The sequence below is a fragment of the Macrobrachium rosenbergii genome, chromosome 23 (genome assembly GCF_040412425.1).
Source record: "Macrobrachium rosenbergii isolate ZJJX-2024 chromosome 23, ASM4041242v1, whole genome shotgun sequence".
Classification (NCBI taxonomy): domain Eukaryota; kingdom Metazoa; phylum Arthropoda; class Malacostraca; order Decapoda; family Palaemonidae; genus Macrobrachium; species Macrobrachium rosenbergii.
This window is the reverse complement of record NC_089763.1, coordinates 15045995-15061812: the sequence shown is the minus strand read 5'-3', so window position 1 is coordinate 15061812 and position 15818 is coordinate 15045995. Positions and strand designations below refer to the sequence as shown.

General features: G+C 36.5%; 1 protein-coding gene across 1 annotated transcript in view; it reads left to right on the top strand.

Annotated features, from left to right (window-relative positions):
* The window catches only part of LOC136851018 (uncharacterized), a 115969-nt gene that overhangs the window by 19914 nt on the left and 80237 nt on the right, over positions 1-15818 (top strand). The window contains exons 12-22 of the mRNA XM_067124992.1: positions 998-1169; positions 1508-1617; positions 2856-3006; positions 5584-5673; positions 6097-6229; positions 8818-8987; positions 9294-9749; positions 9929-10856; positions 11153-11385; positions 11728-11820; positions 13277-13396. Coding sequence (XP_066981093.1) covers positions 998-1169; positions 1508-1617; positions 2856-3006; positions 5584-5673; positions 6097-6229; positions 8818-8987; positions 9294-9749; positions 9929-10856; positions 11153-11385; positions 11728-11820; positions 13277-13396 — 2656 coding nt within the window. The remainder of the gene's footprint in view (positions 1-997; positions 1170-1507; positions 1618-2855; positions 3007-5583; positions 5674-6096; positions 6230-8817; positions 8988-9293; positions 9750-9928; positions 10857-11152; positions 11386-11727; positions 11821-13276; positions 13397-15818) is intronic.

The window sequence follows — 15818 nt, the reverse complement described above, 5'->3', positions numbered from 1 at the left end:
CAGCAAAATTTGTAAGCCACATATACAATAGATGCTAAGGATTTTAGTATTGTGGGGAGAACCCGACACGTAGAAGAATTAACCAAACTTGAATCTATTATGATTAAATTAACTGTCCCTGACCTTAATCACCAATCAACTACCACCCAGCTGTTCATCGCTTAACGTACCTGCTGTAGCCTCTCTGTTTATAACCCACCCCCCCTCCCGTGCATTGGTTGTTTGTGTCAGTTTGCTTTACACTACCGTTGTGGGTAGGTGTCTTTTGCTTTTCGTGTTGGCCCTGGCCTTCTTCTGCTGTTCTGTTCTCCTTTTTTTTTAATACTTTTGTTAAAATATCTTGTCAGTGTTTTTAAAGTAGTCCTTTTTTTTTTTTTAATTGTCCTTTAACATGGTGTTAACAAGTATATAATGGATATACCTTTTACTGTTTATACACAATTACTGCTTAAGCTCATCGCTATTTCAGCCTGGAAAAATGTATCAAGAGATACGAAACGTCGGCCTATCATTAAATGTATAAAGACAAAGAACGCCTTTCCGTTACTCCAATTTGCCTATGTATGTATACACGCACGTAATCAAGTCCAGTTGGATGAGAGACCTTAATGTATTTTCTAGCCAAAGACCTCATCCGGTGCACTGCAGGCATTACTTAAGGGCCTTTGCAGCGCCTCTCCGGCCCTTAGCTGCAACCTCTTTAATTCCTTTACTGTACCTCCGTTCATATTCTCTTTCTTCCATCTGACTTTCCACCCTCTCTAACAGTTGTTTCACAGTGCAACTGCGAGGTCTTCTTCCTGTTACACCTTTCAAACCTTCCTACTGTCAATTTTCCTTTCACTGCTGAATGACTTCATAGGTCCCACCGCTTGGCCTTTGGCCCAAATTCTACATATATTCTATTCTATCTGTAAATGAAACCTGAGGGGATTAATTTTAGCTTTCTTGAGATCCTCACGATAACTGAGCCCCTCGCCAACTGCGTCCTTTTCAGAGGATTCCTGCTGGACGCCCTCACGCTATGCGAGAGCGAGTACTGCTTCAGGCTGCTGGCCAACGTGTCGCTGAAATCCCCCGATGTGATGTCCCCCACCAGGGTCAAGACGTGGCTCACGGGAACGCACTTCTTCAGCGACGTCCATCCAGAAAACATCAACATCACGATGGTGGGGGACGAAAGGATACTTGTCCTCGTTCATTTTCTGAAGTTTTGTTTGATTCTGGAATTTTTGCGATGCCCTATGAAATGGTTGAAACATTTGATGATAATGATATTCATTATCATTATATAATTTATGATAACAAAAATCTTCGAGGCTGTTTAATGAGCTGAAAAACCACGAAATGTTAGATGAAGTTTAATAATAATAATGATAATGAATATGAAAAGCGTTCTCATACTATGCACAGGGAACGTGAGCTTATTTATTATTATTGTTTTTTTGTCATGAAATTGTATTTAGCACTTTGTGACAGAAATGACTGATTGGTATAATTGTTCTAGGAACTGCTTGATAGCCTGGAAGGTGTAGAAACCCATGTGTTGATGGCTGCTTCGACCATGGTGTACAAAGCATGTCAGGTTGACCCCGAGAACTGCCGTGATCATGCAGAGTAAGTCTTACAGCTTTATATTGTATTTTGACTCTCTCTCTCTCTCTCTCTCTCTCTCTCTCTCTCTCTCTCTCTCTCTCTGCTTTTCACTCAAATACATGCAAGCATATAATCTTTCTCTCCCGCAAAACACACAAATGCAGTCTCTCTCTCTCTCTCTCTCTCTTCTCTCTCTCTCTCTGTGCTTATCACTCACATACATGCAAGCATATAATCTTTCTCTCCCGCAAAACACACAAATGCAGTCTCTCTCTCTCTCTCTATATATATATATATATATATATATATATATATATATATATATATATATAACAATTCTAATAGCCACAATGCCCTCTTAATATCTTCTTTTTATATGCTTGTAACTAAAGGGAAGAATGAAGAGCCTGTGACGGCCGGCCATGCGGGTTACATACCCGAGTACAAGGAGGTCATGCCTTCTCGTGGTTAGGTGGGCAGCACCTATAACTCTTTCTCTCCACCGTCAAGGCTCTTTCATTCTTCCCCTTTGGATATCGGCTTCTGCACAAGCATATCCAAAAAGCGCAGGAATTAGCTCCTTAAGAGGGCATTGTGGCTATTAGAATTACATATGTGTCTGGTAAAAGTGACCAGTAGATTCTGCATATATATATATATATATATATATATATATATATATATATATATATATATATATATATATATATGCTTATCACTCACATACATGCAAGCATATAATCTTTCTCTCCCGCAAAACATACACAAATGCACACATGCTTTCTCTCCCTCGTTTTAAATTGTTTCAATTCACTTTAGTAATCCCTCTTTATAAGGTCAGCAGGTCTTCACTTAAGTTGCCCCTTTTGTCATTTCACATATTTCTTTGTATCTTATGAAGAAAAGAATTTTCTTGCCGCGTAAATAAGCAGTTTATGAAACAGAGACACATGCAAAATAAATAAATAGGAAGATAGTGCCCAGGACTGACGAAGCCTCTGAAGACAGATGGTCTATCAGAACCAGCACTGATTTTCGATGGAGATGCTCAGATTCAAATTCAGTGTTTTCACAAAATACCCGTGTTTTTCATGTGTCCTTTAAGTGTGGGCTATGCAAGAGTCTTCGTTTCATGCCCGTCAGCCTATACATCTGAAAATAGCGCTGAAGAGTGCGTGAGACAATTGTTTTCCTCTGTAAGACTTACTAGTACCATCTCAAGCACCACGGAGTTTTATCAGTTAAATTCTATCTCTTAGGCCGTTTCTGGAATACGTTGAGAATGCGGTAGGAGATTCCTGTGGCCTTGGAAAAGGTCCTTCCGCGTGGGAGGAAATCCGGGTGGCTTTACGTGCCTTGTCCAACGCTGGAATCCAGCCCAGAAAGGACTTCTCCAGGAGATGCTACGGCGTAAGTATATATTTAATGGCTGAGGTCATTATTTGCCGTTGCTGCCATGTTGTTTTAGATTTAGCTGGGATATACAAGTTTACATTTAATGACTGGGGTACATAAGTTTATATTTCATGGCTGAGGTCTCTATCTGTTGTTGTTGCCTTGTTGTTTTAGATTAAACTGGGATTTACACCAGTACAGACTCTTAGCTCTGAAGCTGTAAGGGAAAAAGACGTGAGGCAGCTGAAGACAGAGTCTTGGATAACCTGAGCTACTCTGCCAGCAAGGCACTGGAATAATGTCTTTAGACGTTGCTTGTACAAGCACCTGAAGTAGACTGTTACAAAGTCATTGTTTGGAAGGAATATGTTTTATTTTTATTTCAAACGTCAAGCAAACAGTTAGGTTATTTTCTGCTGATTTCACAACCAAAGCAAGACTGATTTTGCAAAGGTTCATCGTCAGTAATACATACACACACACACACACACACACACACACACACACACACACACACACACACACACACACACACACACACACATATATATATATATATATATATCTTGAATCGGGGATATTCCCGAGTAGCGTGGATTTGATATTAAGCGATATTTGTAGCTTCATGATCGTATATAAATCACGGTGTGATAAAAAAATGTCATAAAAAGAGCTGCGTGTTCCAAACGTACCAATGAGCTATCATGGTCGAGGTGGGTTAATGCCGAGGCTAAGTACAATTTCCCCGCTCTCGACGGGTAAATATAGTACACCAGATTCGGCGTTAACTTATACCTCTTGATAGCTCAGTGGTTAGCGTCGACTGGATTCGCTGGATGCGCGTCTGTGTCGTGGGATCGAGACTCGGCAGTGCCCGTCCATTTATCACTTATAAATTCCCCTTCGGTGATAATTCCCCATCGGGGATATTCCCGAGGTAGCGTGGATTTGATATTAAGCGATATTTGTAGCTTCATGATCGTATATAAATCACGGTGTGATAAAAAAATGTCATAAAAAGAGCTGCGTGTTCCAAACGTACCAATGAGCTATCATGGTCGAGGTGGGTTAATGCCGAGGCTAAGTACAATTTCCCCGCTCTCGACGGGTAAATATAGTACACCAGACTCGGCGTTAACTTATACCTCTCTTGATAGCTCAGTGGTTAGCGTCGACTGGATTCGCTGGATGCGCGTCTGTGTCGTGGGATCGAGACTCGGCAGTGCCCGTCCATTTATCACTTATAAATTCCCCTTCGGTGATAATTCCCCATCGGGGATATTCCCTAGCGTAAGATTTGATATTAAGCGATATTTGTAGCTTCATGATCGTATATAAATCACGGTGTGATAAAAAAATGTCATAAAAGAGCTGCTTGTTCCAAACGTACCAATGAGCTATCATGGTCGAGGTGGGTTAATGCCGAGGCTAAGTACAATTTCCCGCTCTCGACGGGTAAATATAGTACACCAGATTCGGCGTTAACTTATACCTCTTTGATAGCTCAGTGGTTAGCGTCGACTGGATTCATATGCGCCGTCTGTGTCGTGGGATCGAGACTCGGCAGTGCCCGTCCATTTATCACTTATAAATTCCTTTCGGTGATAATTCATCGGGGATATTCCCGAGGTAGCGTGGATTTGATATTAAGCGATATTTGTAGCTTCATGATCGTATATAAATCACGGTGTGATAAAAAATGTCATAAAAGAGCTTGTTCCAAACGTACCAATGAGCTATCATGGTCGAGGTGGGTTAATGCCGAGGCTAAGTACAATTTCCCCGCTCTCGACGGGTAAATATAGTACACCAGATTCGGCGTTAACTTATACCTCTTGATAGCTCAGTGGTTAACTGGATTAACTGGATGCCGTCTGTGTCGTGGGATCGAGACTGGCAGTGCCCGTCCATTTATCACTTATAAATTCCCCTTCGGTGATAATTCCCCATCGGGGATATTCCCGAGGTAGCGTGGATTTGATATTAAGCGATATTTGTAGCTTCATGATCGTATATAAATCACGGTGTGATAAAAAAATGTCATAAAAAGAGCTGCGTGTTCCAAATTCCAATGAGCTATCATGGTCGAGGTGGGTTAATGCCGAGGTTAAGTACAATTTCCCCGCTCTCGACGGGTAAATATAGTACACCAGATTCGGCGTTAACTTATACCTCTCTTGATAGCTCAGTGGTTAGCGTCGACTGGATTCGCTGGATGCGCTGGTCCTGTGTCGTGGGATCGAGACTCGGCAGTGCCCGTCCATTTATCACTTATAAATTCCCCTTCGGTGATAATTTCATCGGGGATATTCCCGAGGTAGCGTGGATTTGATATTAAGCGATATTTGTAGCTTCATGATCGTATATAAATCACGGTGTGATAAAAAAATGTCATATATATATATATATATATATATACAGTACTTACATGCATGGAAAGATACTAAGTGACTTACTAATTTTATGTAAGTCTGTATTGAAAACTTGTCTTGCCTTTTTTTTATCCCTTCAGAATAAGATAGATAATGACTGATTCGCGATGACTTAATATGCAGTAATATTTATTTCTCTATTTATTTTGGTATTTCACAGAACAAGAAAGTGGTAACCAACTTACGTGTGGCTGCTCTGCAAACGTACAGGCGCTCAGGCTGCCCATCAGACACCAAGACTCTCTGGAAGGTAAGACTTGTTGCATTAAGAGAATCAGTCAAGTCAGCTCCATGAACGTCGCTTGCTGCTTCTTAGAGATATTTATAACCTTCTCTTGTTGCATTATCTTGATTTATTTATTTCCTCGTCTGAGTTTGTCTATTTTTCTCTTCGTGTTCTTTTCCTCTTTCATAACGCTTCACTGGAGTTGCAGGCTCATGGATAATAATGGTCCATGGAGTTGCAGTATTTTGCTTTCCAAATACTGATGCAGTTTTGCTTACGAGACTCTTGATAACGCCCTTTTAGGGCAGATTTAAAATGACGGAATACACATTTCCAGCAAAACTTTTGCCTCCAGAATGAAGCTGAAAAGACAAACGTCCCTGTCTTTAATTCTTCAAGACACCTGGAGAAGTCACCTCTGTTCAGGCAATTTCGCTACATTTTCAGATCCTGGAGGACGACACAGACGACACTGAAGCGCGCATCGCTGCTTACATCGCCCTGGTCCCTTGTGCTACAGACGATCCAAAATTTTTCCTACGAATCGAACACCTTCTAAAAAAGGAAGAGGTTAACCAAGGTAAGGGTTTAGAAAGGTGGCGACGACAGTTTGAAAATCAAGTATTGAAAAAGAAAGGGAAAAATAATGGTTTGAGAATTTTATGCTCAAAGTTTTACGTTGAAGGTAGTGTTCTCTCCCCACGCACTTTATATATATGTATATACTGTATATGTATGTATATATATATATATATATATATATATATATATATATATATATATATATATATATATATATATATATATATATATATATATATATATATATATATATATATATATATATATATATATATATATATATATATAATCATGAAAATATTGAACGTAATTAATGTATAAATAAAGACAAAATCCATGAAGGAAGAGAAACAATGGAGTGCTGCGAGGCCTTTCGACTGTCGTCTTTTACTTAGCTAAGTAAAGGACGACAGTTGAAAGGCCTAGCACGCCATTGTTTCTTTACTTCGTGGATTTTGTCTATATACAGTATATATATATATATATATATATATATATATATATATATATATATATATTGTGTGTGTTTGTGTGTATAGAATCAGCAAATAATGCAAGATGTAAGATAATTATATATATTCAAATACATTAAGAATATTAACATAAGTAACAAAAACACAAGTTATTGTTAATGCATGTAGACCTGGACTTTGGACCAGGTAGTGCAGTAATTCAATATTTTAATCTTAGTCTTTACATGCGCAAAACCATCACTACTCTATATATTGTCTACATCTTGTGAATTTTTATAATTGTTAGTAATCTTCATATATATATATATATATATATATATATATTTTTTTCTTCGTTTTTAACGTGCATTTTTTCCCATTATTATATATATATATATATATATATATATATATATATATATATATATATATATATATATACATATATATATATATATATATATATATATATATATATATATATATATATATATAAATAATATATATATATAATATGTATAATTATATATATATATATATATATATATATATATATATATATATATATATATATATATATATATATATATTGACTAGCATTGCCGTTTCTAGAAAGTCGAATCTTGAATAAGAACAAGATGGTTAACAGAAACTTTACCATATCCAGTTATTTATTCCCATAACCAACACTTTGGAAGTACAGTAGCCATCATCACTTCCACAAATAAAGTAAAAAATATGTCCACCAGGAGTAAGACTAAAATGAAATATAATAATAAAGCATTCTTTTAAAAAATAATGAGTATACATCAGTAAGCTTAAAACTTAATGTAAAAGCAAAATTGAGTATGCATCTATAAGCTTAAAATTTATTATTATATTCCATTTTAGTCTTACTCCTGATATACAGATTTTACCTTTGTTTTTAACCCTGATGATGGGTATTGCATTCCCAAAACGTTGGTTTTGGGAATAAATTTATTACTAGATATGCTGAAGTTTCTGCTGACCATTTATATATATATATATATATATATATATATATATATATATATATATATATATATATATGTATGTAATTGTAGTAACCACAATGCACTTTTAACTACTAGAATGTATCACCCTTTTTAGGGTTGAATCCTGATACGGACAACAGAATTACCTCATGTTCTTGCATTCGGATCTAAGGCTTTGTGGTGACAAGCGCATCCAAAAGGTGTGAAGAATTCAAGAAGTTAAGAGGGCATTGTGGTTATTACAATTACATCCGACGAGTAGATTCTATATATATATATTTCAGCTTAAAAAGCAGTGAAAACGATTGCCCACTTGGCTACCATGGTGTGGGTGGGTCTTTTTCAGCTCTAAGAAATGTATCTGAATTCGACAGGTGCATGCATGCATGAGCGGCAGTACGGAAAATTTAATCGAAGAACCTGACTTATTATGGAAATTATACTTAAGGATGATACGAGACTTCATTCATTATATATACATATATATATGTATGTATACATTATATACACTATATATATACATATATCTACCTATTTATCTATCTATCTATCTATCTATCTATCTATATATATATATATATATATATATATATATATATATATATATATATATATATATATATATATATTTATTTATATTGATATTATACCTTAACACAATCACGCACATGATAGTCTATACTATTAAAAAATATACAAACCAAATGTACTAACATAGACACCTGATGTTTGGTTTTCGACCTCCACTCTTTTTACACTTTCTTCTCTCTTCTTTCCAGACTTTAACTTTTTTTTTTATAAGAAAAGGAGAAGGAACATAATGCTCCTATCTATCCCAGTCATGACAGAGACATAAAGAGATTTGTTAAAGTGTTATCTCTACTGTCGTATGTGTAGTACTCTCTCCACCTGAATTTCCACCTGGTCTAGGTCTTTAATGCTCTATCTCCATAATTTCCTGGGTCTTCTTGCTACTGTTTGTCCTACTATTTCCATATCTACTATATTTCCTGACTAACTGCTCCTCATCCCTTCTCGCCACATGCCTAGACCATCTCATTCTTGGAGATTTCATTACAGCAAGTAATAAACTCTTCATTTTTTTTTCTTCGTCACAGTTGGGTCTTACATATGGACACATATCCAGAACTTGGTTGGTCAACCATCCTCTAGCTATTATAACAGAGAATTGTCCAGGCTAGCAGCTCATCATTCTCTGCAGGCAAAGTTCAGCACCAATGCTTTCCGGACCTCAAGGAATTATCGCTATGCTCGCTTTAATGAAATTGTAAGCATTTCTTTTTGTAGTTTTCCTGATGAATTGTCTGTTATGTTATCCATAGTGAAACTCATTGATTCAGTTACTGTGGATCAGTTTTTTTTCCAGGCTAATTACTCACAAACTTTTCACTATACTCATATTTTATGAGTTCTGTAATAAGAAATGAAGTATAGAACTTCACTAACATTTTGTCTTTTGGAAATACTGGATGAAAGGTAGACCCTTGATGATGAAAAATTGCAGAAGGATGATATGGTAGGATGTAGAAAATTTGTGATACTCACTTCTGGCCCTCTTTTGTAACCCTAACAGATGAATATAGGCGGTAGTGCTGAGAGTAACATTATCTTCACCCCTAAGTCATACGTCCCACAACAAGCCTCCGTGAACCTCACTTTAGAAATGGCTGAGAAGAGTCTCAACCTCCTTGAATTTGGAGGCGACTTCAGTGGCCTCGAGAGATACATCGAGAGCTTCTTTGGGAAAGATGGATACTTCAAACACGAAGGGATACAAACCCTGCTAGAGAGCATGAGACCAAAGAGAGAAGTCCGTGAGGAGAAAATTCAGGAGTTCCAGAGGCTTTATGACCAGGCCCAGACAATGAATGAAGAGGTGGAAATGGTGGAAGGGGAAGAACCAAAGGCTTCGTTTTTTGTCAGGGTGTTTGGCAATGAGGTTTTCTACGTGGATAACATGTTAGGGCTGAACCCCTTCCAGGTTATCCAGAGCCTGGCAAAAGAATTCACCTCCCCGAAATCATTCAAGGTTGGTCAGCACATACAGTTACTCTTTTTCTAGTATGGAGTTGGTGGGTGTTTTTTTAAAGCACCTAAAAACAGATATTTTTATTCATCTTTATTGAGAACCATATAGATTTCATGGATATTTTGGAATTTTGTATAACACATTGTAAGACGGCTCTTTCTTTTCCTGTTAAATTTCAGGTTATTGATCAGGAATATGTGTCGACAACTCAGTTAGGTTTCCCTCTCAGACTGAGGGTAAATGCAACAGGCTCCATCTCATTTGAGCATGAGTTGAAGACCGAAAAAGACGAATCCACTTTAGTCTATGAAACTAAGATATCAGCCTCAGCAGTTCTTGCTTGCGACGAGTCCCTTGTGGTTGACGGTTATGGTGCTTGGAGTGGAGTCAGACGCAGGTCCAGTAAGACAATTCACACAGATTTGGGTGGCAAGATTGAAAGGAGGCCTCTTCAACCTTTTGGCATGCAGATTATACTTGCAAAGCCAGAGATTGCTAAAGTCAGTTCGTCATCGCAAGTGGCCCTTTACAAGAATGCAGAACAGGGTTGGTGTGATGAATGGCAAGCTGCGCTAATCGAGGACCATGAATATTGCTCTTCTGAGCTATTCAAAAGAATTTTGGGCTTAGAAGTATGTGCCAAATCAAGCTTTGGTACCCACACTGTTGGTCAGGAGTCCTTCCATGGTGAACCTTACAACAGTGAGTTCACAGTTTCCAAGAGTGACACATTTGCCTATTACCAGTTCTATTTCAAGATTGAGGATAACATATTCGAAGCCATTTTCGAGGCTCCGGGCTCTTCCATTCAGAGGAAAATACATTTTCTCGTGAACCTTGGGCCGGATGGCACAGGGGGATACATAGTGATACGGGGCATGGGTTATGGCCTGCAAGGTCAGTATCAGTGGACGGAGACCTTGAAGGAGTTATCGCTGAAGTATATGGAGGATTCACTGACCAAAGGCGGCATAGAGATTTCGTTACAGAGCGAGAAGGAGCGCTCTGGTTTCCAACACACGCCGAAGTTTGTCCTCACCATAGGCCCGGACGTCTACTCAGCAGAGGGAAATCTTGCAGTGAAATCCAAAGATGACGAATTTAAATGTAAGTGTTGATGTTGAATAATTACATGATTATGATAAACTACATTACAAAGCAATAAAGTGTGCAAAAGAATTTGCACATTTTACTGTAAGAGGTATAAACTTTTAATCTCAATAAACCTGTTTTAAAATATTTTTCAGTAAGAACATATTTCTTCCATCCCTTCCCATTTTCCTGTTATCTTTGGGCGTGGGCTACAAGAGAGTATAAGGCTGCTTGCCTTATGAATCTGCACTTTTGAAATACAAGTATCCAACAGCTACTGACTGCTTGTTTTCCCCCTGATCACCCTTTAGCCTCATGGAAGATTGAAGGGACGCACTACAAAGTGGACGGAAGGACACAAGTCGGCCAGTACTTTGGTTTGGTGGAAGGTAGCCTGAACAGTGACCAAGAATCAACCGGTTTGCAGCTCAGAGCAGAGTATGGAACGGATCGTGAGAATTCCCACAGCCTTTCCCTCAATTACGACGGAGCAAGCAGAATCGAGCAGTCTGGAAGGAAACACTCGGGACACATCTTCCTCGAGGTGAGCAAGAAGGGAAATGTGAACCATTTGTCTCATATTTGCTATATTTTGCATGGAGCGAATGAACGTTTACATCGAACATCACTGCACACGGATATACTTTCTAATGGGAACACCTGTCTCCACCAAAACCACAGTTACATCTGTTAGACCATACCTCACAGAGTGTAAGGACTAGTGCCAAAAAGTCTCCCAAATCTTCTCTGCCTTCTCTCTTTTTCTCTACAGAGTATTGTTTTTGGAATTAGACTGTCATCCATGCTTTTCAAGGTGGGCTGCCCAGTGGTGTCTTTTCCCGTGAAAAGTGGAAATAATGCAAATGACATGTATCATTCTTTTCAGACTACCCAAGGCGAAAGCAACGTGACGCTTAACTACGAGTACAGTCCCAGCAATTTCCATGGCAACGGGAGCCTAACCTTCCAAGGAAAGCAAGTAAGATGATGATTCAACTGTCTCTCTCTCTCTCTCTCTCTCTCTCTCTCTCTCTCTCTCTCTCTCTCTCTCTCTCTCTCTCTCTCTCTCTGTTCTGTCGCTAGCTTCGTGGTTGAGCCACACTCATTTAGTTCTTCCCCTCTCGTTGTCTTGCTTTATTCGGACCTGGGCTAAATGAGGAGGCGAGATTGTCCAATCTGTCTCGGGGTTTAAAAAAAAAAGTCCTCTAACGTATAAATGAAACTTACTTTTGTCGAACCAACCTTTGAGTTGTTAACTTTGTTCAGAACATTCGCTTTGTTTGTTGGACATCAAACCTTTTATAAATTTATACAGGTAAATTAGAAAGTAGATAACTGCTTTCCATGTCTTATCTGCCTGTCTGAGATCGTGCCCAAAAATGATAGACGGGATGTTGGCAGCCAGTTTTGAGTATGCCCACGTGGTTTATATTAAATTTCCATGGTCATAACCAACAAAATATAATTCAAATTCATGAAGTTGATTTTTCTTTTAAATTGAAGAGGGCTGTGAAATTAAATGCTGTCAAAATTTTTTTTCACCTAAATAACTATTGTTGTTAATCAGTTTATTATCATAAAACAACCACTCAATAAATCCATCAGTCCTGGAGATGACAGATTCAGTCTTGGCTATACGGTTAGAATAAACAAAAATGTTTTGATACAACTTTTGCGTTGTAATATGAGCTTTAAATTATTTGAACTTTTTCATTTCGTAATCACGAATAATTTTTGAACAGCCTCTGAACGAGAGACTCGATCACAGGTTTTGGTAAAACCCCGAATTATTACCATTATATTTTTTTGTTATTGCTTTAAAATTCCTCGCTCCTTTGCTGTAAGTTTTTTTAATTTCCACTCCGTATTCATTAATGTATTTATTCATTCGTGGTTTTTTTGTTTGTTCATTTTCAGTTATTGTAATTTTTTTGCCCTTTCTTTCCTAGTTTTCTCTTTGCTTCGTATTATTTTTCTTTTTTATCACGAGCAGTCTGATCCAAGGAAGGTTGCTTAATAAGTTTGGGGCCTCTTTGGTTTGCTGATTGTATTAAGGATGATAACACTGGCCTTCGAGATTGGCTCTTACTGCTAATGCTAATAACGGTAACAGTAATTTATCTTGTCAATAATGAACTTCACAGTTTATTTAGGAACAGGTGCATAATAGGGGAATCACTAAGCATTAAGTTACTTAATCTAACATAACTCAACGTAACAGTCATTCTTACCCAATAGGGGCCTTTTCCCCATGAACTCTTGCCACCAATTACAGTAACTTTACCCCTCCCCCAACCCTAAACAATTAACGTAGCCCACCACCTCCCCCTACCACAACCACCACCACAACACCATAAACTTTTCATTGCAAATTTAACCCCTTGTTCATCGCAAAGAATGCTTAGCAATTCCAAATACTTTCCGTCCATTGGCAGGTGAGCTCGCAGATAGTAACGAAGAACTTGAACGACGACGACGGTCGTGATTTCCAGGTGACTCTGAGCTTGGTCAGCCCTCAGTACGATATTGACTACCTGGGAGAGCTGGTGTTCAGGGTGAGTTTGGCCTAGTGTTCATTTTTCTCATGAATCAGCGCTCCGGTGGCGTTGCACGAGTCTGTTGTCACTTTTACCGCCAATATTGCCCTATTGGCTGTCAGGTCTTGGAACTGCTTGCAAAAAGACCACAGAAAACCAGCTCACTTGAATCGTTTCATCACTCTTGCGTATGAGCGAAAAAATATATGGCTTTAGTTTTGCCACCCGTGTTTACTACTTAGCGCAAAATTCGGCGGCTAATGCGGCCAAAAAAGATGACAGGACACTTACTCTTGTGACTACATGTACATTTAGTAGGAGAATGATCTTCATCGTCATCATAATTATTCCACTGCTAATATATGTTATGCTTGAAAGAGATCCCATGGTCTGTAAAAAAGGGGAGAACTATTAGAAGCTGTGAAAAAAGTTAATGTAATTTAATTTTGTATTAATTAACTATTCAGGAGTATTCATGACTAATAGGAGAATATAAGATCCACTAGGTTAAACTTTGATAAAGAGGAATTAATAACAAAAGATTTAATAAAAGATTGAGTGTTTGATGCATGTTGCATATCTATGAGGGGAAATGTAATGCCTTTGAATAAAAATTAGTTGAGTGAATTGAGATGTAATTGCAGCGAATGAGGATTTTAAATCGGAATAGTAACTCCTTGTTTAGAATACAGCACCGCTGTTATTTTATACCGAGATACAGAGTATAATGCAGCATTTCTATGAATTGAAGAGAAATGGTGGATTTGCATTATTGACAAATATTTGTTCTACCAATTTCACGACATTCATGATTTAGTGTACAGCATTCTAAAATTAGTCATTGAAAGTATATATATAATATATATATAATATACATATATATATATATATAATATATATATATATATATATATATATATATATATATATATATAATATATGAAATATATATATATATATATATATATATATATATATATATATATATATATATGTATATATATAGTATATAATGTATATATATAATATTTATATATACATAATGTACATGATACATAATCATATATATGTAAAAGAAAGCATTATGGTTAATAAATACTACAAACGTATCTGGTAAAAAGTGGCCAGTATTCTAAATATATATTCAGTATATTTCAGCCTAAAAAGCAACGAACAATTAAATACTTGGCTATGATGGTGAAGGTAGGTCTAATCCAGCTCTAGGCAACGCAACCTGAAATTTGACAGATGTAAGTGTGTATAGGAATTACATACCTTTCTCTGTGGCCAGGTGATTATCATTACCTCGTTCTGATAGACCGGACCCGAGATCGATTCTTGTCGGGCATTAGAATATCTTCATTTCCTTCTTCATTTGGACCCAGGCTTAGTAGTGACAAGCGTTTCCAAAATGGGAAGAAATCCAGAAGTGAGAGGGCATGTAAGTAAAGTATTATATATATATATATATATATATATATATATATATATATATATATATATATATACATTATATATATATATATATATATATATATATATATATATATATATATACATATATATATATATATATATATATATATATATATATATATATATATATATATATATATATATATATAGATAATATAGATAGATAGATAAATATAAAATTTATAGAATCTTCAGGTCACTTTTCACCAGATGTGTATATAACTGTAATAGCCACATGCCCTCTTAACTTCTCGAATTCTTCGCGCTTTTTGGACACGCTTGTCACTACAAAGCCTTTGGATCCAAGTGCAAGAAATATGAAGAAATTACAATGTCCGGTAGCAGGAAACGAACCCGCTTCACATAATTTCTTGCACTTGGATCCAAAGAATCTAAAAGTTATGAGAGCATTGTGCTATTACAATTATTATATATATATATATATATATATATATATATATATATATATATATATATATATATATATATATATGTATATATATATGTATATATATATATATATATATAATATATATATATAGGTATATATACATAATATATATATATATATATATATATATATATATATATATATATATATATATAATATATATACACATATATGTGTGTGTATGTATAAAGGATCTCAACTTTGCAGACTTCTGTACTTATAAGACATATTATTATGATTATTTTTGCTACCCTACCATTTCAGATGAGATACTTTTTCAGAAAAATCTCTTATGTTGAATGTTAACTGTACAATACAAGTTGGCTAGTTCAGGAACTAAGTGGAATTGCTTTTAGCTGTAAGATACGAAGAAAATATTCAAGTGCAGGCTGTAATGTAGACGCTTTGTTACTTAACAGACTTTGTACTTATCAGAAATTTGGACCACCAAAGCTTCTGTTTAGTTAAGGTGCTACTGTGTAGGCTATATGCATTCATATATATATATATATG